General features: G+C 41.7%; 1 protein-coding gene and 1 long non-coding RNA gene across 2 annotated transcripts in view; both read right to left on the bottom strand.

Moving 5' to 3' along the window:
• Nucleotides 1–13,908, bottom strand: part of LOC308303313 — a 468,570-nt gene that overhangs the window by 394,187 nt on the left and 60,475 nt on the right. The window lies entirely within an intron of this gene.
• LOC308303830 (small COPII coat GTPase SAR1B-like) lies at nt 4,128–4,697 on the bottom strand (the record flags this gene model as incomplete). Its single annotated transcript, XM_080748329.1, has 1 exon — nt 4,128–4,697. The coding sequence occupies one exon, from the start codon at nt 4,695–4,697 to the stop codon at nt 4,128–4,130; it is 570 nt and encodes a 189-aa protein (XP_080604455.1).

Below are 13,908 nucleotides of genomic sequence, written 5' to 3'. Positions count from 1 at the left end.
TAGGGCTAATGACCACTAGTTGGGCAACTTACACAGTATGGCTTTAAATCATTTTTAAAATGATAAATACAAAACAAACGGTTTTGGACATACAAGGTTTCCACCCGACAACGACAAAATATAACTAATGTAACTGGCCCACTGGCTTGTCACTTGTCATGATCTGAAATGGCAAATCTTTGAGTAGCAGCAGCTCTATAGCGCGCAATGAGGGCCTCTCCAACTCTTTTTCCCGGGCTGAATCAGGGGCCCAGCACGTCCCTGTCAGCAACAAAGGTGTCCTCAGTTCACATTGCTCCAGTTTCTCATCTTCAAAAGGACATTTCCTTCAACATAAAAACAGCAACATGTGCAACCCTATATTATGCGTGACTTCTCTTAAGAAAAACGAATGCCGGGCAACATCAGTCGTGAGAATGCAAATCACAGGGAGGTTGTTTGTCACTTGGCTCCGTGTTACGTGCCAGGAGGAAGCATTATGCGAACTGCATAACCGTTTAAACCAGTTTGGTGGCTGACTAAATGCCCTTGTGGTGGAGACACATATCTGTCTGAGAATGCCAAAACAATTCGTTTAGGCTCTATTGTGCTGCACAGAGTGCAGAACTGTAAAGTGGCAATGGTTCCAGTCTCGCTCACTCATCCCAGGCATAATTAGAGGTTTCGTCTCAGTTATCTGATTGAAGGATCGCTACTCCGCCACCTTCTGTGTGTGTGTGTGTGTGTGTGTGTGTGTGTGTGTGTGTGTGTGTGTGTGTGTGCGTGTGCGTGTGCGTGTGCGTGCGTGCGTGCGTGTGTGTGTCTGTTTTTGTGTGCACGAACATGAGTAATGTGTAATTGAGTAATAAAAACATTTGAGCTTGAGAATGTACCACACAGTAACTCCCTTCCCATCCTCCCCGAATGTAAAACTCTTTCATTCATTGATAACAACCGTTACATCAAGTTACAACTCCATAAGATCCACTGTGCTGTCTGATTGTGGGTGCAAACCTCTAATCTTGCAGTATTTTTCTCAAATCAGAACAAACTGATACCACATATTCCTGCACATGTAGTGTTATGGCTGATCTCCAAAAAACATGTATGCACACGTTTGTGTGTGTTTCACATAGAATATGCACAGTATTTAGCTAGCAGGTTGGCTTTTCTCCTCCACAAGCCAGCAATAGTCAGACTACTTTCCCACTAAAGCACTACTGCATTTCTGTATATAGTCGTTGTCGGGTGGAAACCTTGTATGTCCATAACCATTCATTTTATATTTATCATTTAAAAAATGATTTAGACTCGCCTCGCAACCGCAAGGCGTTGTGTGCTTGTAGATCTGCTATTTTCACTAGTTTTGTGCGACACTTTTGTATGATGAACTAGAGCTTTAATTTACCAAAAAACCTGGACATACGAGGTTTCTGCCCAACAGTGACAATATACTCAAGGCTTCCAAGTGTCTACTCCACACACGCACGCACACACACGCACACGCACACGCACGCACGCACGCACGCACGCACGCACACACACACACACACACACACACACACACACACACACACACACACACACACACACACACACACACACACAAACACACTGCTTGATTAATAGTCGAGGGGACTGTGCCGAGGGCCCCCTGGGAGCCGACCCCCAGCAGACGGGCCACCCAATCGCAGCTCATTCCTCAAGTGACTTTTTAACCAGGCATGTACTGTAGTGCACATCCAGCTTGACTGACTGAGGCCACATCATGAAAAGTGACATGGTAGGCTTTATAGTGGGCTCGCCTGTGAGGCGAGCACACTTTAGATATTGTCATTATTGTGGGCTCGCCTGAAAGGCGAGCACACTTTAGATATTGCCATTATTGTGGGCTCGCCTGAAAGGCGAGCACACTCTAGATTGTCAATATTTATATACTAGGCATATCAAGTTCTCCTCAAAACGTTGGCACCTTTCTACTCCTACATACTTAGACAGAAAATGAAAATAAAAACATCAATGTGTTCAGCTTACTGTGGCGACGTGTGCTATTAATTTTGACAGCAATCGGCCAAATGGTGGCGCTGTAGGAAGCCTTCGAAAGTGCGAACTTTGAACAGGTAGAGCTCATGCTCTGTTTGAGGTACAGCCATGAAACCTGTATACACATATGCGTCTCCTCATGCCGAACAACTTTTACGCTCTGACTTTTAACCTCTGACCTTTAGATCCCCCAGAATTTTGAATTATATGAAAAACAGTAAAAATCTATCTCCTCCTGGGATTTTTGCGTTACGCGCACAAAACTTTTTTCACATGAACTTTGGACCAATACGATCAACCAGATTTTGTTTAAAGTGAAACATTATTTTTTAATAATTCACTAAATATTGCAGTTTTATGCAAATTATTCTTTTGCCTCTAAATCATACATGCAAAGTTACACGTTCATGGCATTTGGCAAAGATGTAGAGGGTTAGTCAAAATATCACTGAAACCAATCTTATTCCAATTGGCCAAAGGGGGGCGCTATACAAAGCGTTTGAAAATTCAAACTTCAAACGGGCATAAGTCATGACTCGTTTTGTTTGAAGACATGCAACTTGCTTACACGCGTGCTTTGACTCAAGCGGAAGACATCTGTGTCTTTGTTAAGTAAGCCCTTAGATTTTCCACCATTTTGAGCAGTTTGTAAAAGCTTAAACCCGCTTTTATTCTGGAATCTTCGCGTCACGTGCACAAAACTTTTTTTACATGAACTTTGGACCAATTTCTAAAGATCTGTCAGATTGGATTTTTTTTTTAATTGAAACATGCTTTTTTAATAATTCAATGAATATTGCAGTTTTATGCAAATTATTCTTCTGCCTATAAATCATACATGCAAAGTAGCATGTTCATGGTATTTGGCAAAGATGTAGAGTGTTAGTCCAAATATCACTAAAACCAATCTTACCCCAATTGGCCAAAGGGGGGCGCTATATCATTTTGAGCAGTTTGTGAAATGCATAAAACCGTTTTTATTCTGGGATCTTTTTGCAATTTGCATGATACATTCTACACACATTCTAAGGACCTTTATCTAACATGCGATGAAGTGCACACAAAAAAATTATAAAATAATAATAATAAATATAGCTGCAAGCAGCGATAAAGTGGCCAAAAACACCTCAAATCATGAACACAGCCTGCGATGTGCGTGAAATCTTGCAAGCACATTCCCACTAGAGGATGACATTTTATTCCCGTTCCCGTGGGTCCCGTGGGTCCCGCGGGATTCCCGTGGGACAGGAGTCAAATTTGTATTAATGCCAGGATCGGGACGGGACAGGAATGAAAATCAACAGGAGTGGGCAGGAGCGGGAATCATCCCACACCAGTTCATCAAATCGAAGAAATAAATTGCACAGGAAAGTGAAGTCTTTGAACTGCGAACATTATAAAATGATACATTATATAATAATAAACATGATATCAAATATAATATGGATCAAAATAGAAAAACATCTGCGCGATTTTTTTATTTTTTATTTTTTTCGGGAGCGGGATGTGAACGGGAGTGATTTTGACCAGGAGCGGGATGGGACCAGGAGTCATTTTACAGGAGTGGGACAGGATGGGATTTTTTTCCCCACTCTAGCCCAGGATTGGGATGGGACAGGATTTTTTCTGCGGGAGTGGGACGGGACAGGAGTGAAAATTCATCAAAATGTCATCCTCTAATTTCCCACTAGGTCAAGGAACAGATGCCACCCTTCTCACATTGGCCTGTTATAGCGCCACCAGCGGGTCAACTTTTGCATAACCCATTTTTGGAACAAAATGCCTCAAATAATGCATGCAGCGTCCGATTGCGTCAGTAACATCAACGAGAGCACTGGCTGCGATCTTGACATTTTGTACTTTTAAAGCCATTGTTTTCTGGCTTGAAGCGAGCCCACAATTGTTTCGAAGGAACAATATTTTCTAGTGAATGAATAGTACTGTAATCATTTCTTATTTGCTAGTCTTGATTGTTTAAACATGACGTTGTGGGCAGCTATGCTTGATAACAAGCTTGATAAGCCCAAAGCTTATTGATGCCGGGTACTCAATACATGTGTTAGAGTTAGTAACCCTTGTTTTGAGTTCCATCCCTACTAACAACCCTATTCATGGTGGATATTCTGGATGAGCCACATGAAGCCCTCTCCATAGCCCTGTCTCTTCACCACGCTGCACATGAAGAGTGCCACCGGCCTCAGGTACAAGGCCTCTGTGCGCAGCCCCAGCGCCTCCCTGAGACTGTGCTCGCTGAGCGCCTCCGGCAGGTCGATCTTATTCCCCAGGATGAGGACTGGCATGTCGGCCTCCATCGCTAGCAGGCTGTCCAGTTCGGCTTTGGCCTCGGCCAGCCGCTCGCGATCGGCGCAGTCCACCAGGAAGATGATTCCGTCGACGGCGAGGACATAGTCCTGCCAGAGCCTGCGCGCAGCCGCATGACCGCCGACGTCGAACGTCTGGAAGTCCCTGCCGGCGACTCGGAGCTCCTCGGACGTGGGCTGGCCCGTGGGCTCCTGCTGCCCCAGCCGGTTGTCCTTGAGCATCTGCAGCAGCGTGGTCTTCCCAGTGTTGTCCAGGCCCAGGAACACCAGCTTGAAGTTCCTCCACCAGCCCAGTCTCTGCAGGACGCTCCTGTAGAGCCAGCGGATCGTTGACATCAACGGATAGTCGGACATTATGTTGCGTTAGTATCAGAACTCAACAGTATAAGAAAAGTCTTGTATAGCGAAGCACATGTAGTCAACAGGAAAAGGCTGAGGTGACGTTTCAGTTCAGGAGTCTGTCTATGGCTGTGCTGCTGATCCAAAGCTACGTGTCATCAGACAGTGACTGCAGCAGGTCCTTTTATAGCCGCCTCTTCCCGATGATGTCACGCTGACTCAGCCATGACCATATATGGAGTTCCCACTTCAGCCACGCCCAAATTTGATGCATGTTGTCTAAGCCAATTGTGTCAGCATGATGTCAGACACAGCTGCTAACCCCATATATGGAAACCTAAGTCAACCACGACCATTATATGGAGTTCCGGGTCGCCCAAATATGGAATGTGTTGTCTAACCTCAATGTGTCGTCATGGCATCAGTAAACAAATCAGTCAGCTCCATATATGGGCACAGCAAACACACAATGCACTGTGCGTCAGGCACCACACTGTCGAAGGGCACAAAAAAAGAAAGAAAGAAGAAAAGAAAGGAAGAGCCGATCATCATCATAATAATGAATGTATGAAGCCTAACCATGCCCATATATGGGCATATACGGATGACATCAGGGATCTCCATATATGGCCATAAAAGGGGAAAGAACTGACAGATAGAGATCTCCATATATGGGCATATCAGCATGCCCATATATGGGCATATGCTATACTGATGACATAAGGGATCTCCATGTATGGGCATTAAAGGGAGAATGACATATGGGCACAGCAAAGCATGCCCATATATGGGCATATACTAATGACATCACATCAGGGATCTCCATACATGGGCATAAAGGGACAAGGACTGACAGATCTAAAGATCTCCATATATGGGCAATGCTAATGCTAATTAGTCGGGCAGGGCCAGGCCTCGGTCGGGTTCAATGATTATTATTTTTTTATTATTATTTATATTAACTACTTTTATTCTGTGATAGTTCTTAAATTCTTCACAAACCCAACTCTACCCGACCTGACGTTTTCGGGCCGGGTATAGGGACTAAGATTTAGTCAGGCCGGGCCATGCCTTGTTTAATTCCCTATATCACTCTAATGACACACTTTCCCCTTGGGCGGATTTGGTTGGGCTTGAGACACGGCAACGACAAAAAACCAAACAACCTTCCATTGACAATGCATTAGTACGGCGCCCCCAGTGGCCATTCTCAGACGATACGGAGAAGATGTTTCACGCATATGTGTGAGTCCAGCCTAAGGCGCGCCACACACATTTGCGACAGCTATCGTGTCAGAAAGAGGGGGGGAGGGGGAGGTCCAATGCATTGTCAATGGAAGGTTGTTTGGTGTTTTGTCGTTGCCGTGTCTCAAGCTAGCCTAGCTAGCTTGAGACACGGCAACGACAAAAAACCAAACAACCTTGCATTGACAATGCATTAGTACGGCGCCCCCCAGTGGCCATTCTCAGACGATGTTTCACGCATATGTGTGAGTCCAGCCTAAGGCTTGTTTCCTTTGGGCTCCTGTAGAGACCTCTGTGAAGTTGGCACCCCATATGATGATAAAATATATAAAAATGTGGTCATTCTTTAGTGCTGAATTTGTGCTGAATTGTGCCGTAAATGTTATAATTTGTGCTGGCATCACTTTTTAGTTATTGTACATAACACCACTGTTCTGCTCCTATGTTCTACCATTATCTCCATCGCCCCCTGCTGGCCACACCCCTGTAATGCTGCTAAATCTGCTAATTCATAACCATATAAATATTTATAAATATATATAAAAACACAATTGATGATTTCAAGGCTCAGCAAAACTATAACTTGAAATATCTCAAAAATGATACCAGCACAAATTATAAAATGTACAGCACAATTCAGCAGAAATTCAGCAATAAATAATGACACCATTTTTATATACCGGTATGTTTTCATCATATGGGGTGCCAACTTCACGCAGGTCCTGTAGAGTCATCCCATGTCTCTTAAGTAAAAACATCTTCACCATTGCATAGCAGCAATAAACAACAGCTGTAAGGTTTTGGAACCACTGCTTTAGACCAGTGGTTCTCATCCTGTGGGTCGGGACCCCCAGGGGGGTCCCCAAATTATTTTGTGGGGTCCCCAGATGATATGCAGCAACACTGTATTCTCACTCAACAGTAAACAAACCAACATAAAGTTTAAGTGCGGGGATCTGCACATTTCTAAAGTGACAAGTTAAGAACATTTTAATATCTCTAGTCTAAAATGACAAATTAAACATTGGCCAAATTGTCAAATATTAGAGTGAAAATAGCCGATCTACATGCTCACAATAGAACGTGTTATACAATATGTAATGCCTCAACTCTTAGTGCTGGTCAGGGTGAGGGGGTCCTCAGTTAAAATATGATTATTTGGGTATTACGGACTGAAAAGGTTGACTGAGGTTCATTGTTGTTTCCCTGTGATCCTGCATGGTTCACTAAGGCACTCTGCATTTTAATCAGGGGTCAGCAACCTTTTTTGACGTGAAGAGCCATGTTTTTAGTTTCTTGATAGTCACTGTGCCATATTAACATTACGTTTAATTATGACCACATCAAAATATGTCCAACAGATTTGGATTGTCTGTAAATAAAACAACCTTTTCCCCTGCTTCTTTTTTAGAAATATTCACATCTGGACATTGTAATGATCGTTAGACTAGCAAGATTCCACCAATCTCCCTGACTTTATAACCAGTCAGAGTTCAGAGTTTGGATACAAGTAGAATATGCATACAGATGTGAGGGACTTACTGTATATATATGTTTAAAGGTATATTCAGTGATTGTATTTCATTCAAATAAAAATATAATTGGTACATTTTCCATTCATTCTCCTCACTAGAATGTGTGCTGACCATATAAGGACTTCCACCATGGCTCGTGTTACGAGCATAGATAGATTCAGTTTTCAGAGGTGGCCAGCCAGTCCTCGACCAATCAGGGTAGAGTATGGCCGTAGTTATGTTATGATGTTTAGTTATGATGGTCAAAATAAAGGTTTTGAAAACCACAGTCGCTCTGAATTAAGAACGTCTGCTAAATGCCTAGATTGTAAACTACTGAACTCATAAAATGCCACAGTCTCGTAGTAAATCAGTATCATACATATCCTGAAGCTGGAGACGTAGGCCTAGCGATATTCAGTGATTGGGTCTAATGATCAAAACGAGAACATTATAATGGTGTAAAAGATCTATAAAAAACGAAACATTTCCACGCTGTAAGGCCAGTAAGGGAAAGATGACCCCCGGCCACTTTCATTATCATTGAATACACCTTTAACTTTTTTCTTTTTTTTTTTAAACCAAAAAGACACTCTCACATGTATGCCAGTGTGCCAATGATTACCCTCCACTGAGCCAATGTTGTCTCAACCTTTTCAGGCCACGGACCCCACAAATATTTTAACTGGGGACCCTGGGACTCCACCAATAATGATATTGCACTTGGAATTGTAGGACTTGACACTTGAGGCATTACATTTCTTTCTTTTCAAATCTTTTTATTACATTTTCAAAAAGACATAGCCCAGTGGCGGGTAGACAATCTCAAATAGATGGATACATCACATGTAGAAATCAATGTACATTATTATGAGAGTGAATAAAACCCATCCCCTATCCCCCCACCCTCAATCCCCAGGATGGTTGCACACCAAATTTTCAATAAAACAAAAATTAAGTATAAAAGATTAGTACAGGAAAAAGAAAGAAAGTAAAAAGGAAGTAGAGTAAATAATCAAAGCCCTATTCACGGCCCACCCACCTAAATCCGTTTCTCAGTATCCCCCGGGTGCTGACTTCAATTTAGAAGGGGAAACTATAACAGAAATAGCTGGAAAAATCGTTATTTCTAACGGTAAAGTAAATTATAATGCTTTGTGCCGTTTACTATCTTGTGTTCTTGATCATGCTAGCCATATTTTATACTTTACTATTCGGAAATTGCATTAAATCTGCGATTTCTGTGCTAACTCTATAGGCTTATAGTAGGATTTTACCCTTCAAAACGGGTCTTCAGCACCCGGGGGATGCTGAGTGGGCGGGTCGTGAATAGGGCTGTCAAAGCAGGTAAGCGCCACACTACACAGTTTGAGTATTATGGTTGAACATCATAAAAGGACTCCAGGTGTTATCAAATTTATTTTCAGAGCCGGCAATTGAGAACCTCAGCATTTCCAGTTCCAGACAGGACATTATAGCGCAAAGCGAGGCATTACATTTAATGTGACTCGGTTCCACAGATGCAGTATTGTGAAAATAGCAGATCTACAAGCTTGCAACGCAATCCGTTGTGAGCTTGTGTAGCTTGTAGATTGGCCTCTTTCTTATATTATTTGACAATTGGGCAAATTGTGAGTTATTAAAAGGTGTTATATTTAAATTGTCACTTCACTGTCATCTAGGGCAGGGGTTCTCAACCTTTCCAGGCCGCGACCCCCAAAATAATCATATTTTAACTGGGGACCCTCCCACCCTGACGAGCACTAAGAGTTGAGGCATTACATTTTGAATAACACGGTTCTATTGTGAAAATAGCAGATCTACATGCTCACAACGCGAGGTGTTGTGAGCATAGATCTGCTATTTTCACAATTTCTGCCTCTAATAGTAATATTTGACAATTTAACACATTTTTAATTTGTCACTTTAAAAAGTCCTTAAATTGTCACTTTAGAAACGTGCAGATATCCTCGAGTCTATACACTTAAACTTTATGTTTCGGTTTGTTTACTGTTCAGTGAGTAAAATAATGTTTCACATTAAGTTAATCATCTGGGGACCCCCCACACAAATAATTTGGGGACCCCGACCCACAGGTTGAGAACCACTGATCTAGGGACACACCCCCTCCCCACCAACGCATGCGGGGACCCTGGGCCACAGCTTGGGAACCTCAGCTTTTCCACCACTCTACTGTATGTAACAGTGTTTCTCAACATTTTTTCAGCATGGGCCAAGAATCCATGGGCACACCAACATAATACGGGGGTGTAAATGTCGTCACTGTCGGGAAGAAACCTTGTATCTCCAAGTTTCAAATTTGTACGTTTCTTTGCAAAGTAAAGCCCTGCTTCATCATACAAGGCTGTCGCACTACTTCTGACTATGACAGACTATGACAGCTTTCTTTTGGGTGGATGATTTTATAAGCCCCCTTGAGTTTTGCATGTGTAATATCTTTCTTCTATGCGTTTTAATCATGTTTTTTTTATTTACTGAGCTTTCATTGCTTCATTTTCATATTTCAAAATGCAAGTAAACTGAATACCAGAAGAGTCGCCGGAAAGAAACTCGCCTGGGCGAATGTCAACGAAAAAGAAACTCGGATAAGGCAAGGCTTATTTGTTATTTTCCATTGAGATCCTTATTATCCTTATATAACTCTGTGAACTATGCCTAAACGGTTAAACCTAACCTTATTCCTAAACCTAACCCCAGTAACCTAACCCTATTCCTAATCTTAACCTCAGAAAGATATGCGTAATCCTAAAGTTATTTCTAACCTTATTCAGTAAAACAAATACAAGAATAAAAATCTCGGCAAGGTTCTTTCCGGCGACTTTACCGGTTACGGAGTAAACCATATCAAACTGTGTAACAGCAAGAATGTAAAGACACTGTACTCAGCAGACAGCTATGTTATATCGATAACTCAGCACGCTGAGATTATTTCTCATCAGACACCTTGTGTAATGGTTCATCAATAAATCGATGGGGGTTTGTATAATATTGCATAATGTTTAATGTATAATGTAAAACAAGGGCGATTAGATGGATTGAAAATTCTACCAGTATGCAGAAGATCAATTTGTTATTGCACCAGTGGCCAGCTATTCAAATAGCAACATTTCAAATTCTAATTTCATTAGGTTTTTGGGAGTACAATTTGTGACTCCATTAATCAAACCATGGTAATATAGTGGCATATAAATCATGTGATACCTCCTTCTTGGTTCAATGATTAATTCATAATGAATTCATTGAAAACATTGCTCATTATTCCCTATTTGACCCAATAGTCAAATGTGCCTATATGTGTCTGTATCTTCAGTACAGTATAATATGCACATTTGTGTTTGTTTGTTAATGAATATGTTTCTCTTATTGGAATAAAGTTAGAACAGTTAGAATAAAGCCTACCATGTCACTTTTCATGATGTGGCCATATATTTGTCAGTCAAGCTGGATGTGCACTACAGTACATGCCTGGTTAAAAAAAGTCACTTGAGGAATGAGCTGCGATTGGGTGGCCCGTCTGCTGGGGGTCGGCTCCCAGGGGTCCCTCGGCACAGTCCCCTCGACTATTAATCAAGCGTGTGTGTGTGTGTGTGTGTGTGTGTGTGTGTGTGTGTGTGTGTGTGTGTGTGTGTGTGTGTGTGTGTGTGTGTGTGTGTGTGTGTGTGCTCTTGTGCACCTGCATTATGGGGTATTTTTGTCGGAATACCTACCAGCATTGTTAGGACATGAGGGATTGATAGGACATGATCTATGTCCTGATAATCCCGCACTGCAGCGGCCCTCAGGAGGCCACCAAGATACTCCTCCTGCTTTTTTAGAAAATGTCCTCTTAAATCCCTGCACAAGATTATTTGTGTTTGACTTTGTGTATCTTTGTGTATGACTTTGATTGACACATCATACACAATCATACACAAAATCCTAACATGTCATTGGTTGGATGCCCCTGGTCTGTGATTGGCTGCCGCACATGTCAATCTGTCCTTACAATACACCGTGTCCTGTCATTCATGTGCTGTTCCACACACACACACACACACACACACACACACACACACACACACACACACACACACACACACACACACACACAATCATTCGAGTCATATTTACATGAAGAACACATTATGGCCTATCTCCTGAATACCTGAACGGATTTCCAAGCGGATGTTTTTGTTTGAAAGCTGTGAAAAGCATGCACATGCATGGTGCATCATCAGTGCACAATTTGTGCACCAGCATGCACGCTATTTTTTAACCCTTTGTATTAGTAGCAATATAAAAGGTCCCATTTTAATTTTGGCAACACATGGGAAGGACTTTTAATTTCACATTGAAAGAGTCCGTGGATTTAAAAAGAAGTCAATGCGCAGGTAAGGAACACTTTTTGTACATTGTGGTTTGGTTTGTTGGGCAATGCATGGCGGTGGAGAATTACAATTACAATTACAATGCATTGCTTGGTTGACAAACTTTTTATTCTGTTGAATAAGCGTTGCAGCAGTGAAACAAACCCCGACACCAAGGGGTCCTTGAGTGAGCTCCAGGGGGTCCCCAGCTAAATGATAGTTAGGAACCAAATGGACCCTTAATGCTCTGGAACTCGTAGAGGGTACAAATGGAACCGCAGGTCCATTTGGTTCCATTTGTACACTCTCTGAGTTACATTAACATTTGATTTTACAATATAAATTGGGGTCTCCAATATAGAAATGCCATAAATGGGGGTCCATAGCCTAAACTAGGGATCTTTGAAATTAAAATGTCTGTCTGTCTGCTACACAAAGAAAAGCACATGCTATATGCAGCTAGTCTGATTAGTGTCACGTTATGAGCTCATCATGAACACATGAATTCAAAACTCAGTTGTCAGTCAACTGTGGTAGTCTACATCTGCACGTCCAAAACTAACGATAATGTAGAGCGGTGTTTCTCACCTTTTCATGTCAAAGACCCCCAAATTGACAATTATTAGCCTGCGGACCCCCATTTGAAAAGAGATGCTAGGGACCCTCATGAGAGAAGATTGATACAGCTCTAGCAGTGATTCCCAACCATTTTAATTTCAAGGACCCCCAGTTTGACATGCAGTGCACCCCAATTAAATGGCATTTATCTCTGAGACCCCAATTTACAGTACATTGTAAAATCAACGTTAATTTATTTTAACTCTGGGAGTGTACAAATGGAACCAAATGGACCCTCACTCTGACTTACATACCCATAAGGATCCATTTGGTTCCTACTATCTTTTAGCTGGGGACCCCCTGGAACTCCCTCAAGAAGGGCCAGTCAGCTCCCTTCACGCCTTCTATAGGCAAACAGCCAATACAATGATTTGTTTTCAAAGCGCTTTTTCAGGGTGGGTATATCTTGTTGAGCTGGTCATGTTTAAAGTGGTTCTCAAGTCAAAAATGTGTGCACACCCCTGGTTTAATTTCTCTTTTGGGCCTCGAGCTAAAAGGTTTGGGAACCACTGGTGTAGAGTGTTATGATTTTGATGCTAATATTAAATGTCCCATGGCAAATTGCTATAATCCTAGTGTTCTGCTGAAGTACAAATTAGCCATGCACTTGAGGATGCTGTGGTCTACATTATACGTCTTTTTACATTATAAGATAGGCTTTTTACAGTAGCCTATAGTAATATGTTTTAGCAGTGCCAACAGTTCCTACATCTGGCTTTGTCTGTATGTACAGTATGTATAACATACATACATACATACATACATACATACATACATACATACATACATACATACATGCATGCATGCATACATTGTATGTATGTTAAGGTTCTCATGTTCTATTACTTTTAATGCACACAACAGTTAGTTTTGACTGAGTTATTGTATTGGTGGATCCAAAATAACGATAAAATGAACAAACAAATAACACTGTCTTTGTATTACTGTTAACCAATTAGTGGCGTTTGTGGAACTCCTGTTGTCCTGAATTTCAGCACAGCCGTAATATCTGCAGCTCTTGACCTGGGGCCCTGTGCCTACAAATGAAACACAGCCGTGTTGATATTCCGTACTTTACAACCTTGGGGTGTGATATTAATTAATGAATTAATATTTCAACAGGTTCACAGCATTAGTTGTATTAGAAGGTCAGCTTGTACTGTACATCTGATTCTGCATAACTGTGAAAACTGTTATACATTTTTTGTAGGCCTACTGTACTCATTTTATGCTACATGACTTCCTTTCTTCATAACAAGTGCTGCCATACAAATAACTAAACAACCGTACCTTTTCTCTGTACATTTTCAGGCACCCTGTGAAGAACAGTCCAGACCAGAAGTTGAAAGAATTGAGCCAGGGTCAGAAAAGGCAAGTTGTGCTTTTTGCAATAAAACTGCAATCTGCTGTATTTGTAACCTTCTATACATTAGAAATGGTTTTGACCTTCATATTCTATGCCTATGGTATATTACTATGGTG

Source organism: Nannobrachium achirus (genome assembly GCF_963921795.1).
Source record: "Nannobrachium achirus genome assembly, chromosome: 18".
Lineage (NCBI taxonomy): Eukaryota > Metazoa > Chordata > Actinopteri > Myctophiformes > Myctophidae > Nannobrachium > Nannobrachium achirus.
Note: the sequence above shows the minus strand (reverse complement) of the source record. Positions and strands in the feature narration are given on the sequence as shown.